Source organism: Staurois parvus, unplaced genomic scaffold (assembly GCF_062004578.1).
Source record: "Staurois parvus isolate SC_StPar_1 unplaced genomic scaffold, SC_StPar_1.0 ptg000267l, whole genome shotgun sequence".
In the NCBI taxonomy this organism is placed as follows: domain Eukaryota; kingdom Metazoa; phylum Chordata; class Amphibia; order Anura; family Ranidae; genus Staurois; species Staurois parvus.
This window is the reverse complement of record NW_028318063.1, coordinates 4,775,001-4,795,165: the sequence shown is the minus strand read 5'-3', so window position 1 is coordinate 4,795,165 and position 20,165 is coordinate 4,775,001. Positions and strand designations below refer to the sequence as shown.

Below are 20,165 nucleotides of genomic sequence, written 5' to 3'. Positions count from 1 at the left end.
CTGTCTGCCAGACTGCAGATAACTGGACTAGAGCAGTGGGCAAACAATATGATCCTTTTTTCCGTTACTGTGTGTTAACTGAGCATCTACGCCAGTTACATTCTGCCTTGTTCTTTTGTGGTGATGCCTTAGAACAAGATATGACACAGCTCCAGAATGGCTCTGATCTCTATTCACATGCACAGAATCTTGTGATTTAAACTCTGGGCAGCTGAAGTTGCCTCTGAAAGATTCCATATGCCCTTTGAAAGAGGACATCTTTGTTAAGGCACTTAACGCATTTATTGAAGATGTCACAAGTGATAAGGTTCCTGAGGAGGGGGCTTCTCAAACGTCCCCTCCTCAGGGGCTTCTACCTCCTCAAAATGCAGAGCACTTCAACCCAGATTTCAATTTCTAAGCCTAAATTCAACCCTTTCTTTTACCACAAGACTTGGAACACAAACTCCACCAAGCCTACCCTGAAGCCGCCTTCCAAATGAAGGAATGTGCTCCAAGGAGTGGGGGGAGATCTGTCACAGTTTGCAGAGCCCAAGCAAAAGCCTTCCTTCCAGAAAACAAATTGCTCTCTGTATTATGCTTGGGACTTGTGATCAAATAAACTCCCTTCTGTGAGCCTTCTTCAAGACTGTTCCATTCGTTCATTTTTATTTAAGAGCTCTTCAGCACAACATCTTGCTGACAGGAAACAAGCATGGTCCCTATTAATTAATTCAGCCAAGCAAGAAACTCCTGAGCTTGGTGCATTTTCAACCCAGCCATGAAAATGGGGAAGTTGTTTCTGTCTTATCATTGGAAGGTGATAACAGATTCTAGTCTCTCTGGCTGGAGAGGAGTGTTCTAATATCTTACAGTCCAGAGAACATGGTCACCAAAGGAATCCACACTCCCCATCAACATTTTGTGCTCAGTGAGATCAAAATGACTGTACACACTCAATCTTCTTTCTTCAGGGACACCCAATCAGGATGCAATAAAACAAATCAAATGACTGTGGCATACATGATACCCAATCAGGATGCTTTTAAACAAAGCAAATGACTGTGGCCTGCATCAATCATTAGGTCGAGTGTGTATGTGTTTTAGGGGGGCTTGTCATGAAGTTGTGTCTGTTGACCTTTCTTGTTGGGCCTGTTGGCACAGTTCTGTTTGCTTATTTGTTGTCCACCCTTGATATTCATTGCTTATGATTTCCAAGAATCTATTTATGTCAAGCCTGTTTCCTGTGTTGTGTTGTTAAGATAAAAGGAATTTTGACTTATCTGTAAATTGGTAGTTGTGTCAGGGTCATAGGGGGACATCAAAGGGTGTGTCCTTCAAAGCTTTGCCAGTGTCTATTCACCTGAATGTGCCAATCTATTACCCGGGGTCTATGAATGTACAGAGGGTAAAATAAGTATTGAATATGTCTCCATTTTTCTCAGTAAATGTAATTCTAAATGTGCTATTGACATGAAATTTTCACCACACGTTAGCAACAACCCGTGCAATCCATACATAAAAAGATACCGCAACAAATAAGTTCAGAAACAAAGTTATGTGTAATACAATGGAATGACACAGGGAAAAAGTATTGAACATGCTTACTGATATGTATTTACTATTTTGTACAAATTTCTTTGTTTGTAATGACGGCTTCAAGACGCCTCCTGTATGGAGATTCTAGTCGTATGCATTGTTCAGGTGTGATTTTGGCCCATTCTTCCACACAGTCTTCAAATCTTGAAGGCTCCATGGGCCTCTTCTATGAACTCTGATCTTTAATTCTTTCCATAGATTTTCTATTGGATTCGAGTCAGGTGTTTGGCTGGGCCATTCTATCAGCTTTATTTTCTTTCTTTGAAATGAGTTGAGTTTCCTTGGCTTTGTGTTTGGATCATTGTCTTGTTGAAATGTCCACCCTCGTTTAATCTTCAACACCCTGGTAGATGGCAGCAGATTTTTATCAAGAATGTCTTGGTACATTTTTCCATTCATCCTTCCTTCAATGATATGAAGTTTGCCAGTACCGTATGCTGAAAAACAGCCCCCCACCATGAAGTTTTCCACCAACAAACTTCAGTGTTGGTACGGTGTTTTTGGGTGATGTGCAGTGCCATTTGACCCCCAAACGTGTGTATTATGGCATCCAAAGAGTTTAATTTTGGTCTCATCTGTTCAGGCTATATTCTCCCAATATTTCAGAGGCTTGTCTAAATGTTGTGCAGCAAACTTTATATGATCTTCAGCATGCTTTTTCTTCAGCAATGGAGTCTTGCGTGGTGAGTGTGCATAGAGGCCATGGCAGTTGAGTGCATTACTTATTGTTTTCAGAAGTTTTAGAATATTCAGAAGTATAGAAATCCTTCTGTAACCAATGACATCAGTATGTTTTGCAACAATAAGGTTGTGAAGGTCTTGAGAAAGCTTCTGTGACACCTTTTTATAGGCCCCCAGTTAATACTCAACCAGCTGATATTAATTTTCACTGACAAGGGGCAGGATTGCTTTCTAAATACTGATACATTTTGCACCTCCTTTCTTCATGTGTTCAATACTTTTTCCCTGTGTCATTCCATTTTTCATGTCAATAGCGCCTTTATAAGTTTATTTACCTAGAACAATGGTGACGTGTTCAGTACTTCTTTTACCTACTGTAAACCCTGTTTACTGTACTGTACTCTAAGGTATGAGATTTAGAGGTAAGTCAAAATGTATTTTATCTCACTGGTGTAACAGGGGTCACAGAAGTCACCTGGCTTCTGCTCCAGGGGGCCCTGGGGACTGCCTGTCAACTCCTGTTCTCTAAAGCAGAAGCAGATTCCTCCCATGTATCACAATGTGCTGTTTTCTTCCTACTTTGCTGAAAAAGTTAACATCCACCCCTTAGTCATCCTGTCAAGAAGCCTGGTCTCATGACATATATTATCTCCCTCTGCACAGCCACCTCCTCACATGCTCTGTGATCTCTTATCTAGAACTGGACACAAGATGAAAAGAAAACAGGAAGGGATGCAGCTGTTCAGAGGCTAAGAGCCAGTCTTTCTGTGTCAGTCCAGTCAGTGCTCAGTGTAGGGCAGACAAGGAATCACCCTTGGCAAGCTCTGTAGACCAAACTGTACAGACAGGTAAAATGCATCATTATCTCTCACATTACAGGTACTGCAGTCTTGCCTGCAAAGTGCTGTGGGAATGGTTAGGTCACTGACTGCCTGTATTATTTGAGCATGTGTAATGGAAATGTCCTTTAGTGTGCAGTAAGCCAAACTGTTATTTATTTATTTTTTTTACATACAGACAAAAGAGAGAGATGAACGCCTAAAAAACAAGGGCTGGTTCACACCATGCTTGCAAAGAATTTGCACGGGAACATTCTGTGTGCGTTCCTGTGCAATTCACACTGCATGAAAAACACACTCCATTTGCAGTCTGCAGGAGGGTCAGTAAGAAGTTAATGACACCCCAAACACAGGTCACAAGCACAGTGTTTGCCTACACCTGATCACTCAGTACTTTTAAAAGTGGTGCATGCAATACTTGGTGGTGTGGTGCAATTTCTGTTCATTCAAAATGAGTGGGCTGAACTGGCACTGCGCAGAACTGCATGTGAATCGCACAATAACTGCAGAGTGTCACTGTGCATATCACATACAGTTTCTGGTGTGAACCGACACTGAAGTAAGCAACGTTACATGAAGATGGAAAAAGAGAGCAAGAGAAAATGAGAGAGAGATGGAAAGAGAGAGGTGGGGGAGAGAAATGAGATAGAAGTAAAGTTTGAGAATTTAAGAGACAGAGATAGCAAGAGAAAAGGAGTAGAGAGCAAGAAGGAAAGAGAATAGGAGAGGAGAAGCGAGAGAATTTAACCACTTGCCATCCACCCTATAGCAGAAATACTGCTACAGGGCGGCATGGCTGCGTAAAGTCACGTGTATATATATGTGGTTTGCATTTCCGGTTAGGGGGTGCACTCGCACCACCCTACCTGCACCGCTATTGGTGGCTGGGGATGTCGATCACGAGTCCCGGTCAGCGACTCCTGGCTGGCACTCAGCGATCGTCGGCATAGCTGACGGGAGAGACGTGTGTAAATAACACAGGTCTCTCTCCTGTCAGCATGGACATGCTGCTTTGTATCTTTCTGCACAGCAGAGAGATACAAAGCAACATGTCTCCCAAGTTAAACACAACACAGCACATTATATTAAACAGCACACTGTTAACCCTTTGGTTGCCCAGATGTTAACCCCTTCCTGCCCAGTGTCATTAGTACAGTGTCAGTGCTTTTCATTAGCACTGATCACTGTCTCACTGGGGATGTCAGTGGTGGTTAGTCCATTCCCACCCAGTGTCAAAATGCCTTTTGCAGTCCTGCTATAAATCGCTGATCGCCGCCATTACTAGTATAAAAAATAAATAAAAATTCCACTATATATACTGCCATTTGTAGATGCTATAACGTTCATGCAAACCAATTTATACAATTATTGGGATTTTTTTTTTTAGCAAAGCCATGTAGCAGAATACATTTTGGCCTAAATGTATGACGCAATTCGATTTTGTACATTTTTTTTATTGGATATGTTTACTAGCAAAAAGTCAAAAATATTGTTTTAGTTTTTTTTTCAAAATTGAAGGGTTTTTTTGTTTATAGCGCAAAAAATAAACTCATAGGTGATCAAATACCACCAAAAGAAAGCTCTATTTGTGGGGAAAAAAATGACAAATTTAATTTATGTACAGCATTGCATGACCGCGCATTTGTCAGTTAAAATAACCCACAAAAAATGGCCTGGTCAGGAAGGGGGGTAATTCCGCTGGAGGGCAAGTGGTTAATGATTTCACTGGGGGGGTTGGAAATAAAAGGTTATAATATAGTCTTGCAAACATTTTTACATTCTAAACTGGGGTGTGATTACAAGTATTTTAAATAATTGGAGAGGTATATATAAATGTGGACAGCTTCTCCAACATCTTTTGAATTACCCTCTCAATATGTAAATAAAGATCTGAAATGACTTCGAGTATGTTGGCACTCGGTGGGTGGTAGTGGGAGGCCCCAGGTCAACTTTTGCATTGTGGCCCACTAGCTTCAAGTTACGACTCCCCAAATTATCCCCAAATAGGAAATTACGACTCAGTTTGATGATTTGCATTACTACAAGTTACATAGTTAATCAGGCTGAAAAAAAGTCCAAGCAATAGAAAAAAACAAATAGAAAACCTCATGTATAGAGAGTATATTATATAAGCTTTTGAACTGATCAGGGATATTCTTCTTTCCACTGTCACTCACAAGGTTGTATTTCTTGTTGCCATCACCTCTGCGAGGTGAGTTTGACCTGGCATCCTTAACATGTAAAGGCCCTTTCCTGTCTTACACAAGGACAAGATGGCCCACAACCCAAGGTAGTTTTGGCCTTTCATCATTCTTCCATAACTCTTTCTGGCTTCAGTTCATCAGTAGATCTCCCTCTCTAGTTTGTGCTTTGCAAGTCGACCTCACAGCTACTGCTTCCAATAGAAACTTGCTTTGTCATAGTGGTCCCATCAGGGTGAGCCTGCTTTGCATTCCATGATTTTTCAGTGTCACAGACCATCATTCAAGCTTGTGATCTTAAGGATCATGTTTCACCCTCTCCTGTCAAGACATAGTCTGCTAGATCTGTGAGTGCTTTTTGGGCTTTTCAAATTCAAACTTCTCTTTCTCAGATTTGCATGGTGACCCATGGTCTTCTGTTTATACATTTTCCATAGTTCACCAGTATGTCCATACCTCATCTGCCTGCAGCTTCAATTAGAACCCATACCATTGTAGCAGTCCCCAGTTTTTAGTCTTCATTTGGACTGCACTTGGATGAAGAGAGACAACAGGATTTTCTTGTTCGCAGTAAAAATCCCTTTCTCGGAGTCCATTAAGGGGCACATGTCCCGCCCCTCTTTGTTACCATACTCTTGATGCTGCTTTACCTCAAAACTAAGGCATGATTGAAGTAGGAGGGGGTATCTATCTGCCAGTGTCCAACACTCCTGTCGTGGCAGTATACTCCAACAATCTCTGAGTGCATGCATCCCTCTGTGGATGCCAATGAAGAAACTTTATGTGAATACAAAATACCATTTTCTGTGTTTATTTTCACTTATATATGTATATGGGTGTGGCAGTAGTTTCTCATAGCAGATGCAGGATTTGCTTTCTCCTTTTCAGAGCTATACAGTGGTTGTGTTTTACTGCTTTTTCCCTCATTTTAAGTCTACGAGTTTGCAGATTTGAGAAAACCGTGCACTTTCTGTGTGGGTTAGCTTGTCCCAACAGTTGTTAACCTACTACTAAACCAAGAACAAAAATGTAGTGTATTGACGCCTACCAGTCCTTAGTTGTAGTGGTGGCTGAATTCCTTATTTTCTGCAAGTTGAGAGAAATCCTGTTGATTCTGCCAGATCTTGTGTCCTAGCAACCTCTTGCCCACTGAGATTTCAAACAATGCTTTCACCCTTCCCAGACATCTTCTGTGAACAACTGCCTCCTATGTGATAAGATGTAGGAGGGGGGAGGTATAGTAGTCCAAAGCAGAAGAGCAGTCTAGGTTGTAAAAGCTGCTCCACAATAGATACAGTACAGTGAGTTAGTTTTGTCATATAATTTGTATTAATTTGTTTTTTTTTCCTTTTGTCTATGAATATAGGTACAACAAGGCTTCCAGAAGCTTCAAAAACTCCACTGATACTAAAACAGATTGTCAGAAAACCTTTAGAACAAGTTCTACGATATATAGGTACATACAAGACAATTTTATCATTGATTTATTTCAATTCAAACAGATGGTATTAACACAGCCTTTTAATTCCACAGAGGCACATCCCAGCACTCCTAAGTTAGACTCAATAAAAAACCTCTCAACGAGCATCAGTAATACCCTAACGCCGGCTAAATCTTCACCAGTTATCAACAATGGGTCCCCAACAATCTTGGGCAAGCGGAGCTATGAACAGCATAATGGTATGGATGGTATGTGTCTTTATGTTTTTTGTTGTTTTTACATATGTCATCTGGTTCAAATGGTGTCCTTGTTTTCTATTTATTAAAGTGTTCTTAAAGGCATTTAAAAAAATAAAAATAAATAACAATCATGTCATACTTGCCTGCTCTGTGCAGTGGTTGTGCACTGAGCCGCCCTGATACTCCTCAAGTCCCCTGCCAGTGCTCTTGGCCCCTCCCATCTGACGAGTGACCCCCAGAGCAAGCAGCTTGCCATGGAGGCACACAATTGGGCTGTCTTCTGAGCCGGTGCTGTGCTTGTCCAATCACACAGAGCCACGCCACCTCTCTCATTGGCTCACTGGCTGTGATTGACAGCAAAGGGTGCCAATGGCCCTCGCTTCTTTCTCAGCCAATGAAGGAGGGAGAGTTCCTGGAGAGGAACTTGCACACATGACTGGATCGCGATGGGGCTCAGCTAAGTATTGAAGGGGGGGCTGCTGCACACAGAAGATTTTTACCTTCATGCATAGAATGCTTGCAGGAAAAAAACATTCAGCCTTTAGAACCACTTTAAGGCTTTGGATTAATATTTCATTTTGAATGCACACAAAAGCTTACAAACTGGAGAGCGACAAGTTCTTCACTAAAGCAGAGAAGTGGCTCATATTATTCAGTTGCGTTTCATATTTTAGTCTTGGAGAAAGAAACAAGGAAATAATTGGTTGCAGCTATATTGTTCACTGTATGCAGCTATATATTTCCTTAAAGGATAAATTCACCTTTTGAAGCGTGTTTCATGGTAAGGGGTATACATGTCCTCCTCACCCACCCTCCTCCTTGGTAATCCTCTTCCTGTCATGTTTCAGGCCTCGTTCACACCATATGTGCACAAAAACCGATGGAAACTGATGCACAGATTTCACATGCAGAGACATCAGTTTACATCAGTTTTCAAGCACTCTAATACACTATGCAGAATCCTATGCGAAACAAAAAATTTGCATGTGATAGTAGTGTTGTGGTGAGACAGGGCACATAAAGAACAATTGATTTTGTTGTGACCTTGCAGAACGCTTGCCGAAAAACTGACATCTTTGCACCATGGTGTGAACGAGCCTTTAAAAACAGCACAGCTGTATGGGGCTCTGCCACAAAGCCTCATCATTCATTCACAGGAATCTGTGAACCGTGGCAGACAGCGTGTAGTTCTCAATGAACTGCAAGGGTTCTTGTAGCTCATTCACAAGCCCTGCAGCTGTCAAACTGACAGCCCGTACAGAGGTACAGGCTGAAATCTGTAGGGCTTGTTTGCAGCAGCCGGACATTGCACCTGTGATCCTTGGGTGCAATGCTTTGCAGGCTTCTGTGGGGAAAATAATAAATGCACATTTAAACATCTACTTTTTCATGTGTACGTTTACATTGTCTTCATCATCTTGGGCAAATGTGGCTTTTGAGCGTTATTTTCAAGAGTTTGATTAGTTCATTTACTGCCACAGGCCATATTCCCATTACTTTTGACATTCCTTTTTACTTTGGTCATTTAGAGGCATACACTATAGACTCTTGACTGGATCTAAATTGTCATAAGCATTTCAGTGTACTTTGTCTTCTCCTAACATTTTTAGGAACGAAGAAATTTGCAGCTGATGCTTCCCATGGAAATTATGGCAGTAGCTTAATCATTCCAGTTCAACTTTTATTCAAACAGCATTTTATAGGGTATTTTTCCATGTTGCGTGATAGGTCAGCTTTAAAGTGATAATATAATTTTTTGGACATTTATTTTAAATTCATTCTATTCTAAATAGAAAAAATACAAGTTTTGCTTTTCTTTTTTAAGTTGGGCAAATGTCAACATGGCATATACATATTTCATATTGTACAGCTGGCAGGAAGTGAGAGCCACTCATGTGTCGAACGTATCACTACAGTGCTGTGATATGCTTGTCATGACCCAGATGGCAGAATTTCAACTGAATTAGTCAGTAGAGGGACACACCTGCCAAATTTGAATTTTCTAAATGCAGGAGTGGTCAACAGATATAGAGCCAGTGCTGAGCTTTATTGTTAGTAATTCAAGTATACCTTGAAAGCATTATATCATAAAAACGTCCCTGTAATAAATGTTTCAGGGGTCATGTGTGTGTAAGTTTTAGCAGAATGTTAAAGTTTCTCTTTTCGGGGTGGCATGAATATTCATACAGACCATGCACGATCACATTTAAAGGATACGTTCACGTTTCGTAACATGTTTCATCCATAATTAGGCAGTAACACGTAACGCGTTATGAAAGGACCAGCCCCTCTCTCCCCCTGATCCCCCCATTTTAACAACTAGCGGGGGATCTTCTCCCCCCGCTAGCTGTCACAATTTTTTTTAAAATGTGTCCGTGCGGGGCTCCAGCTGCATCACTCATTCACAGTATTTTGTAAATGAGAAAACTACAAGTTCTGGCAGTCTTTACAGCTGTCGGCTTTTAGTTATCAATGAACTACCAGGGTGCTGTTGAGCGCTGTGGTAGTTCATTGATTCCTGCTGTTAGTGTATCTGCTTGCCTGTATGAGGTGTGAGTGCACAGATACACTGACAGGTCTGCAGGAGTGCTGCATGACACTAGTGCATTAACTATTTTTTGTTAAAAGGTGAACTTATCCTTTAAATAAACTATTTTATATTGTTCCATCATTACATACCTTTTTCTTATTTTTGTCTTACTTTTGTACATAAGTACAGAAATGCATTTTCTGGGTTTGTAACTTCAAACTGTGTTGCAGGCTATTTTAGGGACAGATCAACAAGCAGAACTGTTCGCCTTAATCCAGTGGATGGGAAAAAAGCGCTGGCCTTTCTGGCATGTAGAAGGGAGAAATTATTGAAGGAGATTAAACCTGACGGGGAGAGAAAATGGAGCACCTTTTAATTTGGACTGAAGCTGTGAAGAGACATAAATCAACGGTTTTTGCATAGGTGTTAACTTTTCTCTCCCCTCTTTCTCTCTATCTATAATGTATATGTATATATATATATATATATATATATATATATATATAAACACTTAAACAAAGCTATCCTATTATTAAGTGAAACTGTGAAGCTTTTTTCATCTAAAACATTTTTGCAAGGTCTTCAGAATTCCTTTTTTAATGTGGCCTTTCCCTGCACAAACACATCTTATCTTGTATATAAAAGTCAGATGATTTGATATTTGATTATTTACGATTTTGCAGTCTGTTAGATCACATTTGTATGGGCTATTGATTGCTTATATATTTTTGAATTGCTTATGAAATTATTTGCTTAATAAGTTGTTTTGTTCCTTTTTAAATGTTTCAATATGTGTAACTATTGACCAAACATAAATGTAGGTTCTTTGTAGCTATTAGTACATAAAGGGGCTGTGTTACTAAGCAACGTGAATAATGCTATCATGAAAGAAGCAATTCTGTAACTTGCGAGGCGTGAGATTGAGAATCCATGCACACTAGCTTAAAAAAAAAGACTTTTGCACATTTTTCTTTTGCCTCTAGAAGGAAATAGTGGTATCCTATGTGTCCATGCAGACTATTTTAGTCTACAGGCGTTTTTTAAGCTTCAGTGTTTAGGAAAAAAAATATTTTTGCGTTTTTGGGAACAATTTGCCAGCAGAAAATAAACAAGCTGAACAATCCTAAATGCTGTTAACCGCTGCTAAGCACTGGTTTCCAATGTTTGTTTTTTTTGCAGTGAATAGCTGGCTGTAAAGGAGCAGGCTGGCAAGCCGGCCACTGCATCCTTAAGAACAGATGACTCATCAGTCAAAGAAAACAGCATGGGGGTCCCCCCAATCCATACCAGCTCCTTCGGGTCTGGTATGAATTTTAAGGAGAACCCCATGTTAAAATTAAAAGAAAAAAAATGGCATGGGGTCCCCCAAAATATATACCTGATCCTTAGGTCTTGTATGGATTTTGAGGGGAACCCCATGCCAAAATTACAAAAATGGCATGGGAGTCCCCCCAAAATCCATACCAGATCCTTATGCCCCCCTCCCTGAACCAGGCCACATGGCCTTTAACAAGTGGGCTCTCTGATCCAGCCTCCCCCTTCCTATGAATGAGTATGAGGTACATTGCACCTCTACTCATTCACCAAAAAAGTGTCAAAAATAAAATGTTTTTTTTTTCCTCAAGTTTTTTTTACCTGTAACTCTTCTGTTTACATTCAGCTGTTAGCTGAATCATCAGTTGTTAGGGACATGGATGCTGCTTTCTCATTAACAACCATTATACACTGCTAAACGCAGCACAAAAAAAGGAAAAGCACTGGCAAGAAAATGCTAATATTCAGCGTTCTTTACACATCATTTTTCTGTCATTTTTTTCAGCTACTAGTATACGTGGAGCCTGAGACCAAATGGGATTCTTGGCAGGCAAAAACAAATCTAGGTACCTTGCTTCCATTTCCAATTGTAATCTGTTAGCAATGATATTCTACAGATCACTCTAGAATAGAGTGCTGGGACAAGATGTTTCATATGACTTCCAATATCCTACCAGTTACCAAGTGTGTCTCCAACTTTGTGTGAGTTTTTTAAGCCCAGCTCTGCCCTCTCCCTCGCTGAAAGTTCCCCAACATATTTTTCTGCCATTTTTTATTTTTACTTACCTTTCAGAAATCGTAATGCTGGTCATATAATTCTGCAGACCTTTTTTTTTGCCTTGCCTCTTCTCCGGGCTGCCCTTGGTACTTTTTTTATTGGCACTAACATCAAATTTTCAGGACAAGCTTTCAGAGTTGTACCCCCTTCTTCAAAGTCCAAGCAGTACTAAACTTTAATGATCTAGCCAGTAAGTCTGTTTTTCAAAAGAACTTTCTTGTAAATGTAGCAGTTAATGGGATGAGACAAACCATTTACTACTGACAGTGGTGCTTAACATGATCAGCTTTTATTTAATTATGTGATACCTTTATCCTTAAAATAAAAAAAAAAACTGTTGCTGTAACTGCTTATAAAGTCTTAACTGGAGTTTGGCTTCAGTTTGTTTAGTGTATTTAAATCTTTTAGTGCATCTAACACTCCCCTCCCCCTAGACTGGCAAAGCTGCTGTCCAAAGGTGCCCCTGTGCCCTTTCATCCAGAGTGGGGGCACTCTAATGCAGAGAAGGTATGTTACTGGCCAGATCACCAGGTGAAAACAGAGGGGGGAAAAGCCTCAAAAAGAAAACTAATGCAGCTACCACATCTAGTAATTGCTAAGCTCCAGTGTAATAAATATTTGGTTTTGGGTTCAGTGCTTTAACTGAATCATTTTGACACTGCTGAATTTGGTCTAGGCATTAATGATTTTTTTCCTCTAGTTATAAAAGTGAACAGAATTAGTGCACTATGAAATAAAAACTCAAGACATCACCTCCAGCATGGTCTCTGCAGCAAAACCCTTTATACCCACTATGTCTTGTAAAGAAATTCAACTGGTCCCCTTCCTATCTGCTAGAAGCCAGCAAACTTCTTATTACCCCATGTGCTCCAAGCTCCCATTGCAGTTCTGTGCATTGTTCCAAGCTAGGGCCAGCTTCTGGTTCATAAAAATAAAAGCCAGACTGCCCTGGTCTGTCTTCAACTTTAGTGCATATGCAGGACTATGGTGTGAGTTGTGAATTACAGAAGTGATAAATGCTGTTTCATTCTTGCATGGATAAGTAAGGGTTATTTTTATTTTGTTGCCATTTATGTAGCACATAAATATAGTAGCAAAGGGTGGGCTTTAATGCCTACAGTCTGCACATATGCATCACTGGGTGTGGGCAATGTTTCTGTGTGGAGAGTGTGCTCCCATGACAGAAACTGAGCTGTTAGACAGCTCTTGGCCATCAAATGGTAGAGTGTTTCCAGCACACAGTCACTCACTTTATTCTTTTTTAAAAGGCCTTTTAGCCCAATTTTATTTAAAAGAAAGTTCCACAACATGCTTCCCACGCAGGGGTATCCACCATCAAACAAATGAAACAAATAATCAGCCTCCTGGCTTGTACACAGATTTCTGCTGCTCTGGCCTTCCACTTTAGGCTCACAGCTGTCTCCTACAGACCCCTTCCAAAATGGCTTTTAGCACACAGCTAGTAGCCTCTTGCTGCTCTGGCTTCCGCCTCTCCTAGGTGGAGCCCTCCTGGGCATTGACCTCCTGTCTGCCGGGGTGGAGCCCAGAATCATGATTAGGCCTCTACAAAAAGGCCTGCACACACCTGTGCAATCAGTGTGCTGGGGGTTCTGAAAACACAGACCCCAGATTGGAGATTTCATCCCTCCCAGATCACTTAGAAATCTCTAGGCTCCAGATCCCAAAACGGACTTTACGAATAAATAAGGAAACTGAAAAGCCAGTTTCCTCTGCATTAAATAAACCTGTCTAGTTGAGAATCCAGGGTTATAAACTTGATTTTGACCGTGGCAGGATACCGCACTGCCACAGCCCCTACTAATGACCAGTAGCTGGTGGGACACCAGTTCTTGTTCATGTGACCACTGTAACAGCCACTAATCACATGGTCATATGATTGCCAATCCTTCACGCTCAACTTGCCCCCCCAAAATCTTTAACCAGACAGGCTATGGAAGGGTAAGCTGAAAAAAAGCCCGACACTAAACTAGTCTGGCAGACTTTTGAATATGGAAGGTGCCTGCATGTCTCACCTCCCATTATGTAAACAAGCAGTTCTTGATGCACAATTGTTCCAGGAGCATAATGGAACAATTTGCTTGGCTCATGCTACTATGCTAAAATGGGGAAGAAACCTCTTGTCTTTGGGATTTGTGAGTGAAGTGAGATATACAGATACTTTGTGTTTTAAGAAGACTACACTGTACATTACTTAAATCTGTTGCTTAAAAAAATGAAAATGGCATGCAGCTAAAGTACAATAATAACATTTAAAGTGTTGTAAACCTCTAATATGAAAAATGAACAAAGCATTTCCTTCTATAGTGTGTGCAAGCCTCAATCCAAAGCACCGAGAGTAATTTCTCTCTGCTGTCTCTTACCTCTGCTGTCTGCAAGAGTCACTAATAAGTCTATGCCAACTCCACAGCCTCCCGGGTGACGGCCTACCCTGCTTCCAGCATACAGCAGCTGACTGACAACCTCAGCTGTGTATATTTCCCTAAGATTCTGTGTATAGGGGTTGTGTCCATTCCCTCCATGTAGTTTTCAGGTTTCACCTAGCTCTGTGCTTAAGCTATGCAGTATGCATGACAACACATACCCAGTCCCTGTGTTCTGCTGCTGAGAAATAGCCTTTGATCTGTATGTTTTAAAAGGATGTAGAGAAGAGAGCCCTGCAAATAAACAGGTACAATTTTTGTAGGAGGATTTGTTTAATCTTTTTGTATTACTTGAGGCTAGTCACTTCAGTGGGTATATGTATGGGTCTACAACCAATTTAGGCTCTGCCACAGGTGAATACAATCTTTACACTTGCAGGGCTACACCTGTTTCTGTAATCTTCATCATTTTACACTTACGGGTGTGTTATATGCTTGCGTCTCCCTGCTGCATACCCTTTCTAGCTGCCACATTGCTAGTTTATAATTTTTGCTCTAAAGAGACACATTAGTAAGAGCAGCTGGTGGGTATAACCACACTGCACAGCAGGAAGGAATAGGCTTTCGACACCTGGAAATATCAGATGGTACAGATTACAGCAACGGGTTTAGTTCTTCAGAAGAAGTATCACATTTGTTAGATTACAGATTTCACATTTGTTAGCTGTGTGTATATCTACAATATCACAGAAGTGAGTACACCCCTCAAATTTTTGTAAATATTTTATTATATCTTTTCATGTGACAACACTGAAGAAATGACACTTTGCTACAATGTACAGTAGTGAGTATACAGCTTGTATAACAGTGTGAATTTGCTGTCCCCTCAAAATAACTCAACACACAGTCATTAATGTCTAAACCGCTGGTAACAAAAGTGAGCACACCCCTAAGTGAAAATGTCCAAAGTGGGCCCATTTAGCCATTTTCCCTCTCCGGTGTCATGTGACTCATTAGTGTTACAAGATCTCAGGTGTGAATGGGGAGCAGGTGTGTTAAATTTGGTGTTATCGCTCTCACTCTCTCATACTGGTCACTGGAAGTTCAACATGGCACCTCATGGCAAAGAACTCTCTGAGGATCTGAAAAAAAGAATTGTTGCTCTACATAAAGATGGCCTAGGCTATAAGAAGATTGCCAAGACCCTGAAACTGAGCTGCCAAATGGTGGCCAAGACCATACAGCGGTTTAACAGGACAGGTTCCACTCAGGACAGGAAACGCCATGGTTGACCAAAGGAGTTGAGTGCACGTGCTCAGCATCATATCCAGAGGTTTTCTTTGGGAAATAGATGTATGAGTGCTGCGAGCATTGCTGCAAAGGTTGAAGGAGTGGGTAGGTCAGCCTGCCAGTGCTCAGACCATCAAATGCACACTGCATCAAATTGGTCTGCATGGCTGTCATCCCAGAAGGAAGCCTCTTCTAAAGATGATGCACAAGAAAGCCTGCAAACAGTTTACTGAAGACAAGCAGACTAAGGACATGGATTACTGGAACCATAAACTGTGGTCTGATGACACCAAGATAAACTTATTTGGTTCAGATAGTGTCAAGCGTGTGTGGCGGCAACCAGGTGAGGAGTACAAAGACAAGTGTGTCTTGCCTACAGTCAAGCATGGTGGTCGGAGTGTCATGGTCTGGGGCTGCATGAGTGCTGCCGGCACTGGGGAGCTACAGTTCATTGAGGGAACCATGAATGCCAACATGTACTGTGACATACTGAAGCAGAACAGGATCTCCTCCCTTCGGAGACTGGGCCGCAGAGCAGTATTCCAACATAACGACCCCAAACACACCTGCAAGATGACCACTGCCTTTTCTAAAGAAGCTGAGGGTAAAGGTGATGGACTGGTCAAGCATTTCTCCAGACCTAAACCCTGTGGAGCAGCCTCAAATGGAAGGTGGAGGAGAGCAAGGTCTCTAACATCCATTAGCTCCGTGATGGAAGAGGACTCCAGTGGCAACCTGTGAAGCTCTGGTGAACTCCATGCCCAAGAGGGTTAAGGCAGTGCTGGAAAATAATGGTGGCCACACAAAATATTGACACTTTGGGCCCAATTTGGACATTTTCACTTAGGGCGGGTGTCGGCAACCCGCGGCTCCAGAGCCGCATGCGGCTCTTTTTCGCCTTTGCTGCGGCTCCGGAGCACACTGCCCACCAGGTGACAGGCAATAGGGTTGCCGCAGCTCAGTGGTCGGCAAGCCGCGGCTATTTACACTCTTTAATGCGGCTCTTCTGTGTGCCGGGCGCCCGCTCCCCTCCCTCCTCTCGGGCGGCCGCCCCAAAAGTCAGGACTCTGCAGAGCGGAGCGTGGAAAACATTGGCTGTCAGGATGTAGGCGGGGCAGCGTGACGAACTCCTCTCCTCTCACAGTCCGCCCTGAAGACCGGAGCGGCGCGGGAACACGGCGAGAGGAACGCGCGGAGCAAAGGTAAGTGAATTGACACAATATGGGGAATGAATTACTATAGGGGGGATGAATTACTATGGGGGATGAATTACTATATGGGGGATGAATTACTATGGGGGATGAATTACTATATGGGGGATGAATTACTATATGGGGGATGAATTACTATATGGGGGATGAATTACTATATGGGGGATGAATTACTATAGGGGGGATGAATTACTATAGGGGGGATGAATTACTATATGGGAGATGAATTACTATGGGGGATGAATTACTATATGGGGGATGAATTACTATATGGGGGATGAATTACTATATGGGGGATGAATTACTATGGGGGATGAATTACTATATGGGGGGTGAATTACTATATGGGGGATGTATTTTCAGTTTTAAAAATGTGGCTCTCAAAATAAATTTCAATCGTGGTTTTGGCGAGATTTGGCTCAGTTGAAAAAAAAGGTTGCCCACCACTGACCTAAGGCTATGATTGTGATTATGACGATACACTGTGGCCCTGATTAACCCTTTGCTTACTGGGCCCTTAAACCCCCTTCATGACCAGAGCGCTTTTTGCAATATATGCAGTGTTGGATTTGTTTTAAATGTTGCAATGGTTTTGCGGCTCCCAGTCTTTTTTTCTCTCTCGGAAACGGGTCCAAGTGGCTCTTTATGTCTTAAAGGTTGCAGACCCCTGACTTAGGGGTATACTCACTTTTGTTGCCAGCTGTTTAGACATTAATGGCTGTGTGTTGAGTTATTTTGAGGGGACAGCAAATTTACACTGTTATAAAAGCTATACACTCACTACTTTACATTGTAGCAAAGTGTAATTTCTTCAGTGTTGTCACATTAAAAGATAAAATATTTACAAAAATGTGAGGGGTGTACTCACTTCTGTGAGATACTGTATATCTATCTACACTCACCGGCCACTGTATTGGGTACACCTTGCTAGTGCCAAGAAAACATCCCCCACACAAATACACCTCCACCAGCCTGAACTGCCTCTGACTAGATATTTTCTCTTTTTTGGACCATTCTCTGTAAACCCTAGAGATGGTTGTGCATGAAAATTTCAGTAGATTAGATTTTCAGACCAGCTCGTTTTGGCACCAACAACCATACCACATTAAAAGTCACCTAAATCCCCTTTCTTCCTCATTCTGATGCTTGGTTTGAACTTCAGCAAGTCGTCTTCACCACGTCTACATGCCTAAATGTACTGAGTTGCTGCCATATGATTTGCTGATTAGCAATTTGTGTTATCAAGAAGTTGAACAGGTGCACCTAATAAAGTGGCAAGTGAGTGTATATCTCAGCAAAGGTCCTCGAAGGTGGAAATTCCATTTTTCACCTGGGCCTTTTAGGCCATGTCCAGCCCACCTACTTATCTGGGACTTTTTTTTTTTAGGATATAACAACTATGTCTGATTGGCTGCATATTTATACAAACATACATATGTTGCTCACTGAGATATTGTACAAACCAGGGGTTATTACAAAAGATAGCCAAACAAATTACTGCTACTAATCTGTCAAATATTTATTGAAATGTATACATATGCGGAACTCTTTGAATTCCATTTTCTGACATGCATTAAGAGTGTTATTTGAGCTAAAGCAGCTCTATTTGTATTCAGCATCAGTGTTATGGTCAAGCCTTTGGCATGGATTTTTTAAAATGTATGCTTTAAACTTCTTCAATTTGAACCTATGATTTGCCTATACCAGACAAAGCAACGGGTTCACTTTAAAAACAAGTCCCCACAGCAGTTTGTATTTACCTTGCCTTCCCTCCCCTACTGCCCCATCATTGGTATCAGTGGAAGGAATAGTACCCCAACATTGGTGGTGTCAGTGGGAGGAATACTGGCTCCATATCATTGGGAGGAATAGTGCCCCAAGGGCCGGATAAAGACTAGGAAATGGTTGCATCTGGCCCTTGGGCTGCAGTTTGGAGATTCCTGGATTAGAGCATAGTCGCAAGTTGTTTTGTTTATCCTTTAAAACAATCTACCCTTCACCCTTCTGTCCTTTTGAAAAGTTACAATACTTTGTAGTCATCTGTAGATTTCATATTCAGGTTTGTTAAAAGTGGCAAAAAATAGAATTGCATAGTTAAGCCAGCCATAGATGGATTTAATCTTGGCCAGTTCAGCATAGATCTGGCAAAATTCAATCCATATATGGACAGGCTGGTTGTATTGAATTTAAATCATTGCATGACTTCAGTACAACCAGCCTGCAGTTTTTATTTTTGCATGCAATTACTGACTGCACTACAGACATCGATTTGGGGCCCTTTTACTTGGGTAGACACAGCCAAGCAGATGCGCCTGCCCAGCGGGGAATCTGTCCGCTGAGCAGGCCTATGACAGGTCTATGTCCGCTCTGTTTGTGCAGAGTGGACACGGACACAGCCCTTTGTTATGTATGTGGCGGTCGGATGTAAACGAACCGCCTATCTGCTTACATCCAACTGTTATCCCATTGGCTAGACGGATGGGAAACAGATCCTCATCTGTCTGTTTTTAGCGGATCAAATGCAGGTTAGTGTAAATGAACACGTGTCCGTTTACATCCGCCTCCCCAGAGAGAAGATTGGGTGGTCCGATCGGGTCTGCCTGAGAAACAGTCCAACCATGTGAAAGGGCCCTTAGCCATTGTGATATATAATGTCTTTAGAAGTAAAACCAAGTTTCATAAACAAAAAATAGCTTTGTCAAACAGAAGTGCAACTTTAAAATATATAAAAAGAAACCAAAACAACGGTAAACTCTATTGGCTAATTGCACATATTATCTGCATATAAATAAACTTTAGGACTCTATGCACACTAGTGGATTTTTTTTAAGCTAAAAAAACACTAGATAAAAAACACTGGTAATAGTGTTTTTAGTAGCGTTTAGGAGCGGTAGTGTTTTATTAGCGTTTTTATTGTATGTGTAGGGGGAAAAAAAGCTAGAAAAAAGCTGTTAAGAGTGTTTTAGTAGCGTTCAGGTGTGTTCAGTGTTTTACCTGCTGGAAAAATGCTCCCAAAAACTCTACAAAAACATTTTTTTTTCTGCTCCTAAATGCTGTAGCTTGAAGAAAATCTTCTAGCCTAAGATAGCGTGCATGGACACAAGGGATAGCACTATTTCACTTCTAGGAGCAGAAAAAAATGCTGATAACAGTTCCTGGACCTTGCACTCCTGGGGCACAAAGGAAGCTCTCTGGCCTGCCCTGATGCTTGGATTTTACACTATGTGAGCCTGGTGCGCTATTTTTCTTTGTTCCCGGGACCATGAGCTGTGGTGGATCTAGTTGGAGAAACGTGAGTGCCGGTCTACAACAGAGGCAGCTTCTTCCACACAAGCCCCTGTTGACTTCACCATGATAGAGAGTCATACATCTTTGGGCAAGCCAACATCTTTACTGGGTGCAAAGGCACGTGATGTGTTTAGTCAAGGAGGGAAGTTATGACACAATGAGACCTCATTTGATATTATTTGAGCTCTTTTGTTGGTGTTTGGACTTTTTGACTTTATTTGCTCGGACTATTCATCTGCTGGTTTTGTTTCACTTAATGTTAATGTGTGTGTTGCACTTTATCTTTACTAGCGTGGCATGCTACTATTGATTTAAGATATTTGCTTTTTGGTTTGTTGACATTTTAGTGACTTTTCTGAAATGTCTTTTGAAGGTTGAGTAGGTCAAAGAAGGG

General features: G+C 41.5%; 1 protein-coding gene across 9 annotated transcripts in view; it reads left to right on the top strand.

Annotated features, from left to right (window-relative positions):
• MTA1 (metastasis associated 1) overlaps positions 1-20,165 on the top strand; it is a 388,726-nt gene that overhangs the window by 231,561 nt on the left and 137,000 nt on the right. For 4 of the 9 annotated variants that reach the window (XM_089681495.1, XM_089681493.1, XM_089681496.1 and 1 more), the window contains exons 15-16: positions 6,666-6,755; positions 6,833-6,988. In XM_089681495.1, coding sequence (XP_089537621.1) covers positions 6,666-6,755; positions 6,833-6,988 — 246 coding nt within the window. Of the gene's footprint in view, positions 1-6,665; positions 6,756-6,832; positions 6,989-9,739; positions 11,966-20,165 lie in introns of those variants that run through there. The other 5 variants (XM_089681494.1, XM_089681498.1, XM_089681501.1 and 2 more) reach the window with 3 other exon arrangements.